A 15857-nucleotide genomic window follows, 5' to 3' on the forward strand; every position below is an offset into this window, starting at 1 on the left:
GTATCACTTTTCCCCTTTGCCTACTGGGATAGGTTAAGCACTTTTTGTATGCAAAAACAAAGTATTCTAATCATAAGAATCCAAAAGGGTCTTCTTTGAGCCTGCCTCATACTCCTTTAATGCTATTTTCAGAACCAAATCTGCCTAAACAGTATGAGAATGAGGGAATTCCAGGATTAACAGATACTGAAGAAAAAAGAAGGTAGGGGAGAGGTAAAACAAGCAGGTCCAGTCCGGCAGAGGTACTTAGGACTAACATAGCAAATTATAGAGAGCACAGTCCCAGCTGCACTTGTACCTGCACAGATGTGGCAGTCATCTTTAGTAAGGGAACAATCCCATAGGCTGTTACTTAACTCTTGGAAAGAGAAAAGATGTCCTGGGGCAGAATTCTAGCTCTCCCTAGAGCAGCAGAAAGCCAGGTCTGGAGTGAGGAAAATCTGAGTTCAAATCAGCTCAGATATTTAATAGCTGTGTGGCATGGGCAGTTACTTTACCCTTTTTCCTCAGTTCCTTCATCTGTAAAATAGCTGGAGAAGAAAATGGAAAATCATTCCAGCAGAGTTGTCAAGAAAAAATCAAATGGGGTCGTGAAGAGTTGGATAGGACTGAATAACAACAAAAGACTGACCTCCACCAAGTGGGTTACAAGATGAACAAAGATGTTCCTTTCCCCTGAAGTGGGAAATGATTGTGAGCTAAGGACAAAAGTTATCAATAAAATGTTTCTTTAAAAAAAAAAGTAGGGGCAGCTGGGTGGTGCAGTGGATAAAGAGTCAGGAGGACCTGAGTTCAAATGTGACCTCAGACACTTAATAATTACCTAGCTGTGTGGCCTTGGGCAAGCCACTTAACTCCATTTGCCTTGCAAAAAAAAAAAACCATAAAAAAAAAAGAAAAAAGAAAAAAAGTAAATGCCCCTTTCAAACCCTGGGCTCTCCATAATGACAGCAAAGTAGTCTCTCTGAAAGTAAATTGAGAAAGGTTAATACTTTACACCCATTTCCAGCAACTAGGTAACCCCATATTATTAAGTTCTCCTAAACACTTCTGAATTGCTCATACCCACCCTGTGCTGACTCTTGTCCTGAGTTTTAATGGAAGCTGAAGGTTGCTTCAGACTCTGTCAGGGTACAGACTGTAGACATGCCAATTTGTATTTGTTATGCTGACATATTCCATTATAACAAAGTTGGTCACCGTTCCCTTCTATGATAAAGGGTATAGAGTCAGAAATGGACATATTTCTTGACCATCATCGCTTACTGATAATTTCTTTCCCAAAGTTAAATGAGATCAGTTAGGATAAACACAAAACATTTGCCAGAAGGGAATGGGGGAGCCTCAAGGTGAGTCTTTCCACTCCTGACAGCATGCCCTTTTCTGATGGAATGACAGATGGCTTCCTGCTTGGCCCTTTCTGTACTGCTTTAACATCTGGGGCCATCTACTCACTAGCAGATTTGGTATGAAAGGGAAAATGAAATTACTTTTATCCTCTGCTCCCTAATTGTGAGCAAGTACATGAATATTTAGGAATCACCCAGTGACCTAGCTCAGTAATACAGGTCTAGGGGAAGGGATCAAGGATATTACCTCTCCCTGAAAAAATATACATGCTAGATATCCCCACATGTAGAGAAAATCAATGTCTTGGCTGCTAATTAAGGGGATATCTTTGTTTTTCTAACCCTAACCTCTGCCTTCTGAGATTATATTCTATCCTCTTATTTCCTAAGTCTATCCTTATTCTTAGCACTACTTGATATTTACTATCCCCTTTTGATGCTATATATATTAGCCCTACAAAACTGTACCTATTCAGACAAAATGGCGAAGGTCTCAGCTAAAGGAAAACTCTATCAGGAGACTGGTAGGGGATGGCATCAAATAGCCAGTAAGACTTTCTAAGGCAGGTGCAATTAGACCTTTGCTTCTGCAGTCAAGAGAGCTTTTCTGCAGTTGTCTAGGAGCTAAATTTCTGTTTCCGAGAGACCAGGCTGATGTGGTGGTTTTAGAAGGTTTGAATATTTAAACTCTGCTACTAGATTAACTCCAGCTTCGGTATGAACTTTCCAAACTAAGTCAAAGTCAGTTGAAAATCAGATTCCTAACCACTGTAACTAAAACAAGCCATTCTTCAATTGACAAATGGTCAAAGGATATACAAAGCCAATTTACAGCTGAGGAAATCAAAGCAATCCATAGTCATATGAAAAATTGCTCTAAATCATTTCTTATTAGAGAAATGCAAATTAAAGCATCTTTGAAGTACCACCTCACACCTCTCAGACTGGCCAATATGACCAGAAAGGATCAATGTTGGAAGGGATGTGGGAAATCTGGGACATTAATACATTGTTGGTGGAGCTGTGAACTCATCCAACCTTTCTGGAGAGCAATCTGGGATGATACCCAAAGGGCAACAAAAATGTGCATACCTTTTGATCCAGAAATACCACTACTGGGTCTATACACTAAAGAGATGATAAAAAAGGGTAAAAACATCACTTGTACAAAAATGTTCACAGCAGCCCTGTTTGTGGTGGCAAAGAATTAGAAATTAAGTGAATGTCCTTCAATTGGGGAATGGCTTAACCAACTATGGTATATGTATGTCATGGAACACTACTGTTCCATTAGAAACCAGGAGGGATGGGAATTCAGGGAAGCCTGGAAGGATTTGCATGAACTGATGCTGTGCGAGATGAGCAGAACAAGAAAAACACTGTACACCCTAACAGCAACATGGGGGTGATGGTCAACCTTGATGGACTTGCTCATCCCTTCAATGCAACAACCAGGGACAATTTTGGGCTATCTGCAAATGGAAAATACCATCCGTATCTAGAGAAAGAATTATGGACTTTGAACAAAGACTATTACCATCAAATTAGAAAAAAAAAAGTTATATTGTATAATTTTACTATCTCATACTTTATTTTTCTTCCCTAAGGATAAGACTTCTCTGTCATGACATTCAGCTGAGATCAATGTATAACATGGAACCAATGTAAACACTAACAGAATGCCTTCTGTGGGTGGGGGGGTGGAGGGAGGTAAGCAAGAATGGGGGAAAAATTGTAAAACTCAAAATAAATAAAAGCTTTCTAAAAAAAATCTGTTTTTTAATAGAAAATAGAAAAAAAAAATCAACCTTAGGCCAAGAACTGCTCTCTCAGAGACCAAAGCTATTTCCTCAAAGGGTTATATGTGGGTCAAGGATGATGATTTCAGATATCACACTGCAAGAACATGGAAGAATGGGAAATTCTAAAGTTCTTTTTGGTACTTTGTTTTTTAAAGAAGACTAATGCAGTGAGGAAGGAATGCCATGACAAGTACATGAATTGAATTTGAGTGAGGGGGTGCTGTGCTAAGTCACTAGCCTCACTTTCTCCTCCAGAGTCATATGGGTCTAATGGTCAGATATGAATCAGGACAACTGGGGATGACCCTGAGTGGAAAGCAATCAAGGTTAAGTAATGCCCAAAGTCACACAGCTAGTGTCAAATGTCTGGGGCAAGATTCAAACTCCTGTCCTCTGACTCCAAGGCCAGTGCACCACCTAGCTGCTTTTTCTTTTTGGTACTAATGGATTTGGAGATGTAGAATTAAATTTCCCACAGCAAAGGTCTACTGGCTCCTTAAATGGGTTTAATTCCTTTTTTTCCCTGTACCTGAGACAGGAAGGGGAAAACTAGAACATGTCATTATATTCTGGTGGTTACTACAGCCAAGAAGTACTGATATATGTAACAAAATCTTGCCAATTAATTTTGCAGTTAAGACCAGCCCACCCCATATCTTTTTCTCCTCTGTATTTATATGCTAGGTTTGTGCTGAGGTATAAGAAGATTGAAGGGATTAAAAGGCTATCCTGAATGTTTATACTGTCTTGGTTGATGTCATATCATTCATAGCAAACTCTCTTCCCCATTCCTGTGGTTGCTACAGCTCCCATTTCAATTTTATTTCCTATCAAGATTGAAGACCCATCCTGGATGATTAGAAACTACAGAACCTGTTAAAACTAGTTTGAAACCCTGACAGGGTTTTATTTCAAATAACTGCTCCTCTTTCTTGAACTGAAAAGGTGGTTGAGGGTGGCTTCTTCTTGCTCCTGGAAGTTATAACATTTGGAAGCCCTGTTTTCAAATGTTCTGTGAAATGCTCCAAATCCAAATCACCAGACTTTCCCATCCCACCCTACTTGTGCCACTGAGTTGGCTGAGGTTTTTCAACTTCCACATTCATCATCTCTTCATATTCTTCCCATGGCTGGAGTTTGGGACCCGGGATCATCACCGTCTGCAAGGAAAAAAAAAAGCACAGAATCATCCTGCACTGTGCTCAAGAAAAATATAACATGGGACCTAGGGAACCTCTAGAAATTCTGCTTTAGGCCATTACACTGCCACTTCTCCCCCTCTAGGTGGAGCTTCACACTGTGGTCTGAGAAGTGAAAAAGTACTTGAAATAGTCTACTCACTTAGGCACCCAGTTATGTTACCTTGGGGATGGGATCCTTAGAAGGGGCCCAGGCAGGGACAATTTTGCCGTGCATTCTCCAGGCTCCATATGGGTTTGTTAAGTGTCTCTCAAATACCACATACTCCAACACATCCTTGGGCACATCTTCTTGTCCATACATCAACCGCCCAAAGCGGTCATAGATAGCCAGGGTCTGTAGGAATTAAAAATTGGTCCATTAGCCTATGGAAAGTTCTTGAAGACTATCAGGAGAAGGAAAAGGAATACACATAGAACTAACTTAGGACAATCTTTCTTCCCTGTAAAAATTCCAACTCATCCAGGATATTACAAATCAGTAGTCAGGGGAGGCTTCCTATCAGATTTGCCTTATGATGGTGATAGGAGAAGGGGAAGACCCTAAAAACAGGACTGAATTCACTCTAGAACCTTCAAGAACCTGCTGCTGTGTGAAGTTGTACAAGCCATACAAAGAGGTGGTATGGGAGAAGCATCTCCTTACCTGGCGAGTGTGCATGCGGACGGTGACTTGGCCATATATGTTGCCCTCGCTCACCATATTTGGGCAACGAACATGAACTACCCTTGGTGGTTCCAGAGATTCCACAAAGCTCCAACGTACTGTTTTAAGTTGGATGTCCCACACCATTTCCTGTTTATATAGAAAATTATGAGTTATTTATCCTTTTGTAGCAGCTGACACTGCTTCATATTTCCTATAACTCTATATCTAATACTGTGCTTTTCAGTCAAGTTTCCCCTTGTCTGTCCCATTTTCTCAGGTCTTTTTTTTTTCTACCTCTGAGTTTTTGTTGCAATAGTCTCCTGCCACAGCTTTCCTTACAGGAATAAAAGTTCAAAGTTCACCTCTTCCAGGAAATTTCTCCAGATTGACCTAACCCATTCTCCAAACTGTCAACATATTCAACCCAGCTTTTTCTCTCCATGTTCTTTTAGAATTTGCTCATTAACCATATTTCTATCGATTTAATAGTTTCTCTTTTTCCCCAACTAGTATTCTCAAGAAAGCATTACAACTTTTTTTATATGCCCCAAGAGTATCTGACTAACCTATAATATTGTAAGCAATAAGCATTTGTGTAGGTCTAAGTGGTTATAGAGAAGGAAATCTATCTATTCCATTATATACTTCAAGTATATTGTGTACTGTGATTTGTGTCTGACCATAGCCTGAGAGAACACAGTACAGAGGGTGGAGGACAGGCATACTAGTCAGGAAAACCTGGGTTCAAATCCTGTTTTGGGTATTGACTAGATGTATCACTCTGAAAAAGTCACTTAAGTTCCACATCTGTGAAACAGATAAGAAAAGTCATCTATATCACAGAACTGTTCTGAGAATCAAATGATGTAAAGTAGGAAAAGTACTTTGCAATATAACATCACATATATATGTATTTACAAAATATATATACCATACAAATGCTGGCTATTAAGACTAGCTCTGTATGAAGCTAAAGGCACTACATATACAATGAAATTATTTTTATTGAGAAGTTTTATTTTTTTCCCAGTATCTTCTCCTGAATCTCACATTAAGTCACCAATGTTTTGTATTTTTGTTTTTTGTTTTTTGTTTGCAAGGCAAATGGGGTTAAGTAGCTTGCCCAAGGCCACACAGCTATGTAATTATTAAGTGTCTGAGAACGGATTTGAACCCAGGTACTCCTGACTCCAGGGCCGGTGCTTTATCCACTGCGCCACCCAGCCGCCCCAGTCACCAATGTTTAAACAAAAATTATGAAATGAAACCTGGTACACCAATTTCCTTGTACCCTCACAATGATCTTTTCTAAAAACAAACAAACAGAAACAGAAGTGATATTTAAATCCTTCTTGGCCCTAAGCAAGCAAAGAGACTTACCGGGAAGCAGCGCTCTGTTACCAGGGCATGAAGTCGGTCATGATCTGAACTAAAGAAGGAAAAAAAAAAACATGTCACTGGCTTCTGCTTTCTGTGCTATGGGTTTAGAGCTTTGCAGTCATAAAGATCTGAAACAATCTGAGCTACACAATGAAATATCTTTTAAAAATCTGAGATACAAAGAAAGAACAAAAGGGCCTTGAAATTTCAGGGTCAGAGAAAATTATTTGGCATCATTTTTAAGCTGTAAGTTTGAGCAAAATGTCTCCTGGGGGAATTCTGCAGCAGATTTCTTCAAAAGAAACATGATCTGGCCTACACAGTCAATCACATTAGAAGAAATTCATAGATTTCTAGTATGGTTTGGCTTTAAGCAAATAATGTAGGCCAAACATTTAAAAATGTTTCAGAAGTAATCCTATCTCTATGTTCTTTGGAACTGAATATCATCTTGTCCTTGTTTTCAGAATATCTCTGCCAACTTCCATATCAGGCCAATGACTGAGCCAGATCCCAAAGTTTCCTGGGACACTCATCAGCAGCTGATTGTACCCTAGAAGAATTCAGGAATTCTAAAACCCAGCATTTCCCAATTTAGGCAAAATAATCTGTGGTGGACAGAGAACCCTATACCAAAGTATACAAGGTGCAAGGAACCCTCCCCTCCCCCCCATCAACTTACATATTGAGGCACTGATGAGCTTCAACAAAGATCTGCTGAGCTTTTTCTGGGAAGGTCTTAATTCGGAAATCATCATCATATTCTCTCACTTTCCGAATTCTGGGGGAAAAAGCATGCAAACATCATGCAGAATGCAGAAAAAAATATTTTTAATAGATATTATTTAAATAGAACTATAAGGTTTGCAAAGCATTTTACACACATGATCTCATTAGAGCTTCACAACAACCCTGTGAGGCAGGTGACTGTAAATGTATAATTACTCCTGTTTTCCAGACAAGGAAACTGACACACAGAAATCTTAAATGATTTGCTCAGAATCACACAAGTAGTAAGCATACAAGGTAGGACTCCAGTTCTTCCTGATTCCAATTGTAAACCTCTACCCACCATGTAATCCTGCCTCTAAAAGATAGACAAATGCCTGGGAACCCAAAATCTCCAATATCACAAGTCTACACACAACCTGAGACAACCTGCATTCCAAATATAATTTGCACAATGGTAAAGTTAATTCAATTCTATCATAGTAATCCAGCCCTTACTGAAAAGGTCTCTTTTTTAGCAAATGTGATTCTTAAGTCTTTTTCCTCTGTGGTAGAAGCCTACAGTTTAAACAAAACTTTGATAGAACCCTTGCAAAATACTCTAAAATTATCATTTTAATGACTAATAGCAAGCAATATGAAGTTTATTTAAAACAACTTGGGGTGTGTCAGGGTTCCTTATAGCAGTGTGAGACCTAGTAGAAAGATCACTGGTCTGGGAATTAGCACCCCAAGGTTCTTGTTCCAGCTCTGTTACTAAATGTGAACCTTAACAAGTAAAATCATTTCTATGAGTCTCAACATCCTTTACTACCAAATGAGTGTTCAATGAGGTGGTTATTAAAGGATTCTAATTCTCTGCCCACTAAAATGTAACACTTAAGACAATGATACCAAGTCTAGATGAAGAAGTGCTAAGCTGAGATGCCAAGAATAAGAGCACATGACATTGTTTTCTATAAATCTCCTAAATGTTTCCAAATGGTTCTGTTAGACTATGAAGAGCCTGCCTAATCTGAATCATAAGGAACTAAGGATGCTCTCCTTGGGAACAAAATATCTTATTGCTAAGGCAGGAAGCTATGTCAGGTAAACTCCAGGAGCTGATATACACTTACGCCAACTGTGAAGCCACACCTTGCTTTAGCTTCTCTGTCTTCTGCTTCAGGCCACCCTTGGAGAGGGATGTAAGGCGAGCGTCCCCCTCAGGAGGAACATAAGCATCAAAAATCCCAGCTGTGAAAAGAGTAAAGAAAGAGGATGTGATGGTGAGATAGGAGAAAAATGCAAAAGGTCAGAAAAAGCAGGAGTCATGGGTATACTATGTTAAAGAGACTAATGAAATGAAGTGAATTTTTAGTTAGATCTTCCAGAGGGGCAATGTGTTTTGGGGGGAAAGAGCCTCAGGTTGGGCATCAGGAGGATGAGCTGAAGTCTCAGTTCTTGCTTTGTAATTTTGGTTACATCACTTTATACTCTTCTAGGCTTCAGTTTCCTCTTCTGGAAAAAGGTGAGCTTTATTCTCACTCCCTTCTGCTACCCAATGATAGGGTGAAAATTATCAAGGTAAAAGAATAAAAAGTGCTTAGAAAATAAGGCTTTATATAAAGACTATAATGATGAAGGCTGAACTAATCTCAGCCTCATTCAAACTAACTGAAGGATCTCTTCTGCCAAGGAGACCACTGGGATCAAATGTGATTGGTAGTCTGGGTCTCAGGATCCTGGCTCCTCACCTGTGCAGGCCAAATGAATGGGGCGCTCAAGACGTTCTTTGGGAATGACAATCCCTGCTGCCCGGGCATGGTCTCGAAACTCCTTCTCAGTTTTGTATTTAGGCTCATAAACAGGGGGTATAAAGCGCTTCTTGGTCCTCACTGGGATCACAGTGATAGACTGGGTCACTTGGGCTGGATGGAAGGAGACTTCTAAACTCTAGGAGTAGGGGGGAAAGAAAAGGACATGCTTTACTCCCCTGAAAAAACTTCTGCCTCCTGAACACCTGTTAAGTTAGTAAAGAAGCATTTCCTGAGTTTTTACTAAGGGCAGAATCCATTATATCCTAGATATAATGGTGGCAAATAAAGAGGGAATCTTTACCATAAGGAAGCTCACAATTCATTGGCAGTATCACAGTACATGTTTATCTGTTCATTTAAGACTAGCGTAATTATGAATTCTATCATCAAGACATAGGTGTAACCATGCTACTCTTCTGCTGAAAAACTTATTGCCTAAAGAATAAAATATATATCTTTAGCCTAAAATTAAAAATTCTTCAAAGCCTGGCTCCAACCTGCCTTTTTCTATATTATTTTACACTATTTTCCTTTACTTCTCCAGTCTAGCTTCTCTAATTCATCCTCTACATAGCTAGCCAAATAATATTCCTAAAGTACAAGTCTGCCCCTGTGGCAACACCACTAAAACCAAATCCAGTTTGTTAATTTAAAGTCTGTCACCAGCCTACTTTTCTGGGTTGATTACAGATTATTCCTGTCTTCCATCTTCTCATCAGCAGCTTTGCTATCTGAGGTCCACTCTCAGCTCTTAAGACCACAATCCCCTTTCTAATTCTAGAGCCATAATCAAAGTAATACTATCGATTCATTTTGGAAAGAAGTGTGTCAATCTACTTTCCATACGACTCTACTCATCCACTCTGTAAGGTGCTAAACAAAAATATCCCTCTCTACCCATCCCTCTTCCTTATAAGTAGTAATTCCTCAAGGAAAGAGACTTCCCTTGACACCAGCTTCCTGGCTGTTCCATGAACAAGAAACTCCATCTCTCAGCTTTGGGAATTTTCTCTGGTTGTCTTCCATGCCTTGAAAACTCTCCCTCCTCCATTTTATCTACTAAACCTACTGAGCTCCCTAGCTTATTTCCTAAAATCCCAACTTTTACTGGAAGCTTGTCCCCACCTCTCTTAATTCTCTAGTGCCTTCCCTTTGTGAATCTCTTCCTATTTATCCTGTTTGTTTTGTATATATTTGTGTGCATGTTGCCTCTCCTATTAGAAGGTAAGCTCTAGAAGGGCAGAAACTATCTTTTATCTCTTTTTGTATCTCCAGAACTTAGTCACTGCCTTGCAAATAGTTGGTGCTGGCTTATTGTTTACGATTGTATTTGCATTGCCAAGACATATACACAGTACTTAAAATGCAATTTAAGTACTTAATATTTTTTTAAAATATTCATACACTTATAAAGTTCAGGGAAATTGACCTTGCCTTTTCCTCTATATAATAGTCCTCTGTAATGCTCTCCTTATCACCTTGGTCTTTCAAACCCCTAGTTTTTGTCAAGGTTAAGTTCAAAAACCACCTCTTTCCATGGCCTTTGGTAAGTAACAAGCATTTATTAAGAGAATGCCAAGAGCCTGGCACTATGCTAAACTTGAAGACCCAAATACAAAAATGAGACAGACCTTGCTCTAGGTGCTGGTTGCTTAACAAATTGGGCTACTAGTTCTTTAAAAATCATTCAGTTCAGGGGCGGCTAGGTGGCGCAGTGGATAAAGCTCTGGCCCTGGAGTCAGGAGTACCTGGGTTCAAATCTGGTCTCAGACAATTACCTAAGCTGTGTGGCCTTGGGCAAGCCACTTAACCCCGTTTGCCTTGCAAAACCCTAAAAAAAAAATCATTCAGTTCTATTGCCTCAGTGTATTTGTCCGGTCTGGCCCTTATGCAGGCACTCCCATACCTACCTTTTTAAAAAGTCTTCCAGTTCAAGATCCTTCCTCCACAAAATTTATCTAATCTCTCCAAATGAAAGCTCAAATTTTCCTACAGCATTCTGTTTTTCCTAAGAGTCTATCTTTCCTAAGATACTTTGCATGGCTTTCTTTTTAACCCTTATCATATTTACTTGCATACATCTTGTAAGACTAAGCTTCTTGGGTCAGGGAAAGGATGTGCTCATCCTTGCATTGGGAGGACCTAGCTCAATGAAGAAGCAGATACTTAACTGCAGAACTTTACTGAATACTTTCAGCTGATTGCAGGGGTGGGGAACATCTGGCCCTTGGACTATATAAGGCCCACAGAATCATCTGGTATGGCACTGCCATGGCAACAGCAGGCAGGACTCAAAATTCAATAAATTTAGGAGCTTTTTAATTAAATGTCTTACCAAAAATAGCAGACTAATTTTTAAGATAATGATTTTGTATGTTCCACAAATGATGCTATAAAATATTCAAATGGCCCTTGGCAGAAAAAAGGCTCCCCACTCCTGCTTTATTGTGGACCTCCTCAAAAACAGTGAGTATACATTCTTCTTCTTTGCATTTGCCAACAAGTCTCTGGAAAGGTGAATTTTCATACAGATTACTGATCCAGCTAGAAGAGAACTTCTAGAACACCTAGACAGTTGTTTCACATGTCCTGATGAAGCCTATCCCCATCTTATCTACCTAGTTGAGTTAATGAGACCAAAACAAAATTGACACAGTTCTTTTCCTCAAAGGGCTTTAATACTAACATACAAGGGGCGGCAAGGTGGGGCAGTGGATAAAGCACGGGCCCTGGAGTCAGGAGTACCTGGATTCAAATCTGGTCTCAGATACTTACTAATTACCTAGCTGTGTGGCCTTGGGCAAGCCACTTAACCCCATCTGCCTTGCAAAAACCTAAAAAAATAAAAAATGAAAAATAAAAAAATACTAACATACACAATACTTGTAATTCAGAGTAGGAAGGGGATGGGCTCCAAAAAATAACAGGGAGAAAGTAGCCCTTGACTGGAGCTCTGAGAGAACTATTCTGGCCTAAAAGCTTTTCCTTGAATAAAGACACTGCCATCTCCCGAGTGCCTGCATTTTCATTGTCTCCCAAGTCTGTAATCCTCTCCCTCCTCACCTCCATCTCTAGCGTTCCTGCAAGTCTGTGCCAAAACTTGCACCTTCCTATCTCCCTGGTTATCAGTGCCTTCCACTATGAGAGAACTAACTTATGCAAAGGTACAGAAATGGGAGATGGGATGAAATGTATAAGGAACAGCAACAAGTTTGGCTGAACCACAGAGAATACAAAAGGAAGTAGGCATGGAAAAAGGTAGGCTGTGGTTGTTAAAAGTTGTTATGATTTTTAGATAGCAAATGGAGTTTGTAGCGCAATCCTTTTATTTTTTAAAGAAGAAAGATGAGCCAAAAGGTTTACATTTTTTGACTTCTGGCAGTGCAGAATAGGAACTGTGTGCATACTATTAACTTGGGTACCCAGAAAGGGTTTGGGATTACATTAGAACCATGAGTTTTGCTCAAGTCACAATCTTGAGGGATTCTGTTCTCCTTCCTTCCCTATACTCTGAAGGGGAAGGGTTTGGAAATATGGAAAAGAGGGCAAAGGTTCAAATGCCAGGAGGTTAGGCTGGATTCAGCCTAACTTGGAGTAGCATCAGAGTGCCCAAATGGGGAGAGAGAGAGAAGATAGTACATAGCTAAGGATCAACTTCAGCTCCTCATCCATCTCTTCTGCTTCCACCTTGGTTGAAGACAATTCAGAACTCTGAGTCCAAAAGCCTGGGGAATAGTATTCCTCCTACTGATCACCAGCCCAATGGCACAGGCCCTCATTGATGGGAGGTTACCAACAAAAACAAGGAGACAGAAGTTACACATAGTATATGATTATTGAGGGGATACCAAATAGAGGAATTACTTAGTATCTTATGATTATCCTACTACTACTTTGCCTACTAACTGCCACCTTAAACAAGTAAAACTAGGAACCCCAATCATTCAAAAGAGCAGTTTTTGCCTAAATGAATGACTCTAAATTCATGCAGGTGCTTCAGTCCTTACTTCCTCAACTAACCACAGCCACCGAAAAGAAAGAACAAGCAGAGAAAGTTCTCATCCCTAAAGTCCTTAGCACTATCAAATGGTTTAACATGGATGAATGAAATGTTAAGTAAAGAAGCATAGTTCTGACCACATCACTCCTTTATTCATAACCTCAACTTCAATGGCTCCTAGAATTAAAAAAAAAATCCTTTGGCTTTTAAAGCCCTCCATATATCCTGGACCCTCTCCGGCCTTTCCAACCTCTTGCATCTGACTCCCCTCCACTTATCCTGACCTAAAAGCTATTCCTTGAATAAAGGCACTCCCAGGCCCGTAATGCTCTCCCTCCTCAGCTCCCTCTCTAGCCTTCCTGCAAGTGTCAGCCAAAGCCCGCACCTTCCCATCTCCCCGGGTGCCAGCGCCTCCCCTTCGCCTCACCCCAGGAGGCAGCTTGTTCCTTATCCCCCGCACACGGGGGACCCTTAATACACGCTCGTGGACTACAGCTCTATCGTCAACAGCCCCCCGCTCCACCGTGAGGGCCGCGGGGCCTCTGCCAGCAGAATACAGGCCCCTGGAAAGCACGGAAGGCCTCGCCTCTCCCGGCGCTCGCCAGACGCTCCTTCACTCGTTCTGCGGTTCGGCCCGACCCAGACGGACCAGGGGCGAGGATGTCACGGGCTTCTCCCCCGGTGGGCCTCACCAGAATATCCCCGAAGGAGTAGGCACCTCCCCTGCTCTCGTTCCCCGGCCCCCGCGGCCACCCACCTGGCGAGAACACCAGCCCAGAAGCCGAGACCGGGAGAGCAAGGCCCGCCGGACGGGGGCCGCCATGTTGTGCGCGCAAGGGCCGCCGGGAAGGCAGGAGGCCGCAGGGAGGGCGGGGCTTAGGCAGGGAGTGGAATTTTCCAGGGCGCGGGGTCACCCTCCCCCTCTCCCTTGGCCCACTTCCCCCTCTGGGGGCGGAGAATCCTCGGGCTCGCGCTCGTGAGCGTCCTAGGGTGCCACGCGCCTGGAACCTCGCGCAGGGAAGGGGGCGGAGCCTGCGGTTGCGCCTGCGCGCTCCACTCGCTCTGAGTCGTTCCCAGCTGGGCCCCGGGGAGGCGCGTCCTGCGCGTGCGTCGTGCGCGCGCCCCCGAGCTCGGCCGCGCCCCGAGGCTCGGCCTCCCCCCGGCGTATGTAGGCCAGCAGGACCCGCAGGAGGGCCGAGACACCCCCGGGGCAGAACGGGTTTTCTTTCATTACCTAGGGGCCGGCTTTCTTGGCTTCTGAGGCCTAGCACACAGGCAGACCTCGACCGTGGTCGCTTCTGGTTCCTTCCCTGCAACCAGTAAAGGAGGAGAAAATGGCTTTACCGTCAAATGTTGGGAACCAGTGAGGCCATGCTTCTTACGGGCAAATGCTTGGAGATCTTTTAAAAGAAAGCAGATAGAGAAAGGATCGCTGTTTCATGTATTTCATCCCTGGGCTTTACCTTGGGGGGCTCAGTGAGATGGAGAGAAGGCATAAACCCTCCTTTGAGAGCCCCCAAACTAGCAAAACATCAAACTCCCCGGTCTGCACATTCTCCCCCCGAAACAGCTTACTTGGAACCATTCCTTCAGTCCCACATGTTGAGGTCTACATTGATTCCCTCTCCCTGCTTTATTCTGCCCACTCCTTCCCTCCCATCCTTTGATACTGTTCAGTGAATGAAAACTGACTTTAAACATAAACTTTGACAAAAAAAATTTAGAAAAATCTAATTACTAAATCCAAATGTTTATTAAAAACTTGTTATTTATAAAGCACTTTAGTAGGCTCTAGGGATACAGAAATTAAAACCAGAGGCAATGCCTCTATTCAGGAAACATTTTTTTTGTGTCTACTAAAACACCGCTAGATGGTAAAGTGGACCAAGCACTGGCCCTTGACCCAATTCAAATCTGAACTCAGACATTTACTACTATGTCATATGACCCTGGGTAAGTCATTTAACCCTGTTTGCTTCAGTTTCTTCTTCTGTAAAATGAGCTGGAAAAGGAAATGGCAAAACATTCCAGTATTCTTGCCCAAAAAAACCCAAGCGGTGTTATGAAGTGTCAGAACTGAATAGCAATATCTTCTAAAACCCATTAGAAATAAATCTTGGGGGTGGCTAAGTGGCACAAATGGATAAAGCACCAGCCCTGGAGTCAGGAGTACCTGGGTTCAAATATGGTCTCAGAAACTTAATAATTACCCAGCTGTGTGGCCTTGGGCAAGCCACTTAACCCCATTTGCCTTGCAAAAACCTAAAAAAAAAAAATCTTGAATAATCCTCAGTGTGCAATCCTACTTGGTTATATCCATGTGGAAAAATAGAACGTTGTTAATGATAACAGCAATAATGTTGAGAAACTATCACTTTTTGAGGATGTTTCCTAAAATGTAAATTTCAGTTGTTCACATTTCAGGGAAGCTTTTAGGCAAGAGGATTCTTGGTAGTTTTGAGTAAGAGGAAAGGTGCCATCTGCCCTCAGGGAGGAAGGAAGGCTAGTTGTGTGACTAGGTGAAGAAAAAGAGATCCGGCAGGAACAGTCTTGAAATATGAGGCCTAGCACATATTAGGTACCCAATAAATATTTCTTCAGTGAACTGGGGAAGGCTGAAGCAGAATGTCAAAGATGAGTTGTCAGGGGAGGCTAGGTGGCGTAGTGGATAGAGCATCGGCCCTGGAGTCAGGAGTACCTGAGTTTAAATCCGGCCTCAGACACTTAATAATTACCTACCTGTGTGGCCTTGGGCAAGTCACTTAACCCCATTGCCTTGCAAAAAAAAAAAAGATGAGTTGTCTGTTACCACACATAAGTAGAAGAAATAGGTAGGTCCTTTGTGGAGACTATCACTGAGTCTCAATCTGATGATTCTCTCTACAAGGATCTGTGGGGATTATCTATACTTTTGCCTTTTTTTTAGTGGGGAAGTACTTTATAGCAGTGA

General features: G+C 41.8%; 1 protein-coding gene across 1 annotated transcript; it reads right to left on the bottom strand.

Moving 5' to 3' along the window:
- Nucleotides 1-4034: 4034 nt before the first annotated feature.
- On the bottom strand, nucleotides 4035-13771 carry MRPL45 (mitochondrial ribosomal protein L45). The gene is made up of 8 exons (XM_074224119.1): nucleotides 13665-13771; nucleotides 8845-9043; nucleotides 8227-8344; nucleotides 7062-7160; nucleotides 6380-6428; nucleotides 4997-5146; nucleotides 4514-4687; nucleotides 4035-4311 (listed from the first exon to the last, which is right to left on the bottom strand). Exons 1-8 carry the CDS (start codon nucleotides 13728-13730, stop codon nucleotides 4210-4212), a joined length of 957 nt encoding a protein of 318 aa, XP_074080220.1. The 5' UTR covers nucleotides 13731-13771; the 3' UTR covers nucleotides 4035-4209.
- Nucleotides 13772-15857: the final 2086 nt, after the last annotated feature.

The sequence above is a fragment of the Macrotis lagotis genome, chromosome 2 (genome assembly GCF_037893015.1).
Source record: "Macrotis lagotis isolate mMagLag1 chromosome 2, bilby.v1.9.chrom.fasta, whole genome shotgun sequence".
Taxonomy (NCBI): Eukaryota; Metazoa; Chordata; class Mammalia; order Peramelemorphia; family Peramelidae; genus Macrotis; species Macrotis lagotis.

Bases quoted from the DNA above. Each gene is read 5' to 3' on its own strand.
- MRPL45 (XM_074224119.1), bottom strand. From the start codon at position 13,730: ATGGCGGCCCCCGTCCGGCGGGCCTTGCTCTCCCGGTCTCGGCTTCTG. The intron at 5,147-6,379 runs GTAAGTCTCTTT...CTATATAAACAG, and splicing joins TAACAGAGCGCTGCTTCCCG to GAAATGGTGTGGGACATCCA. The intron at 4,312-4,513 runs GTAACATAACTG...TTTTCCTTGCAG, and splicing joins CTAAGGATCCCATCCCCAAG to ACGGTGATGATCCCGGGTCC.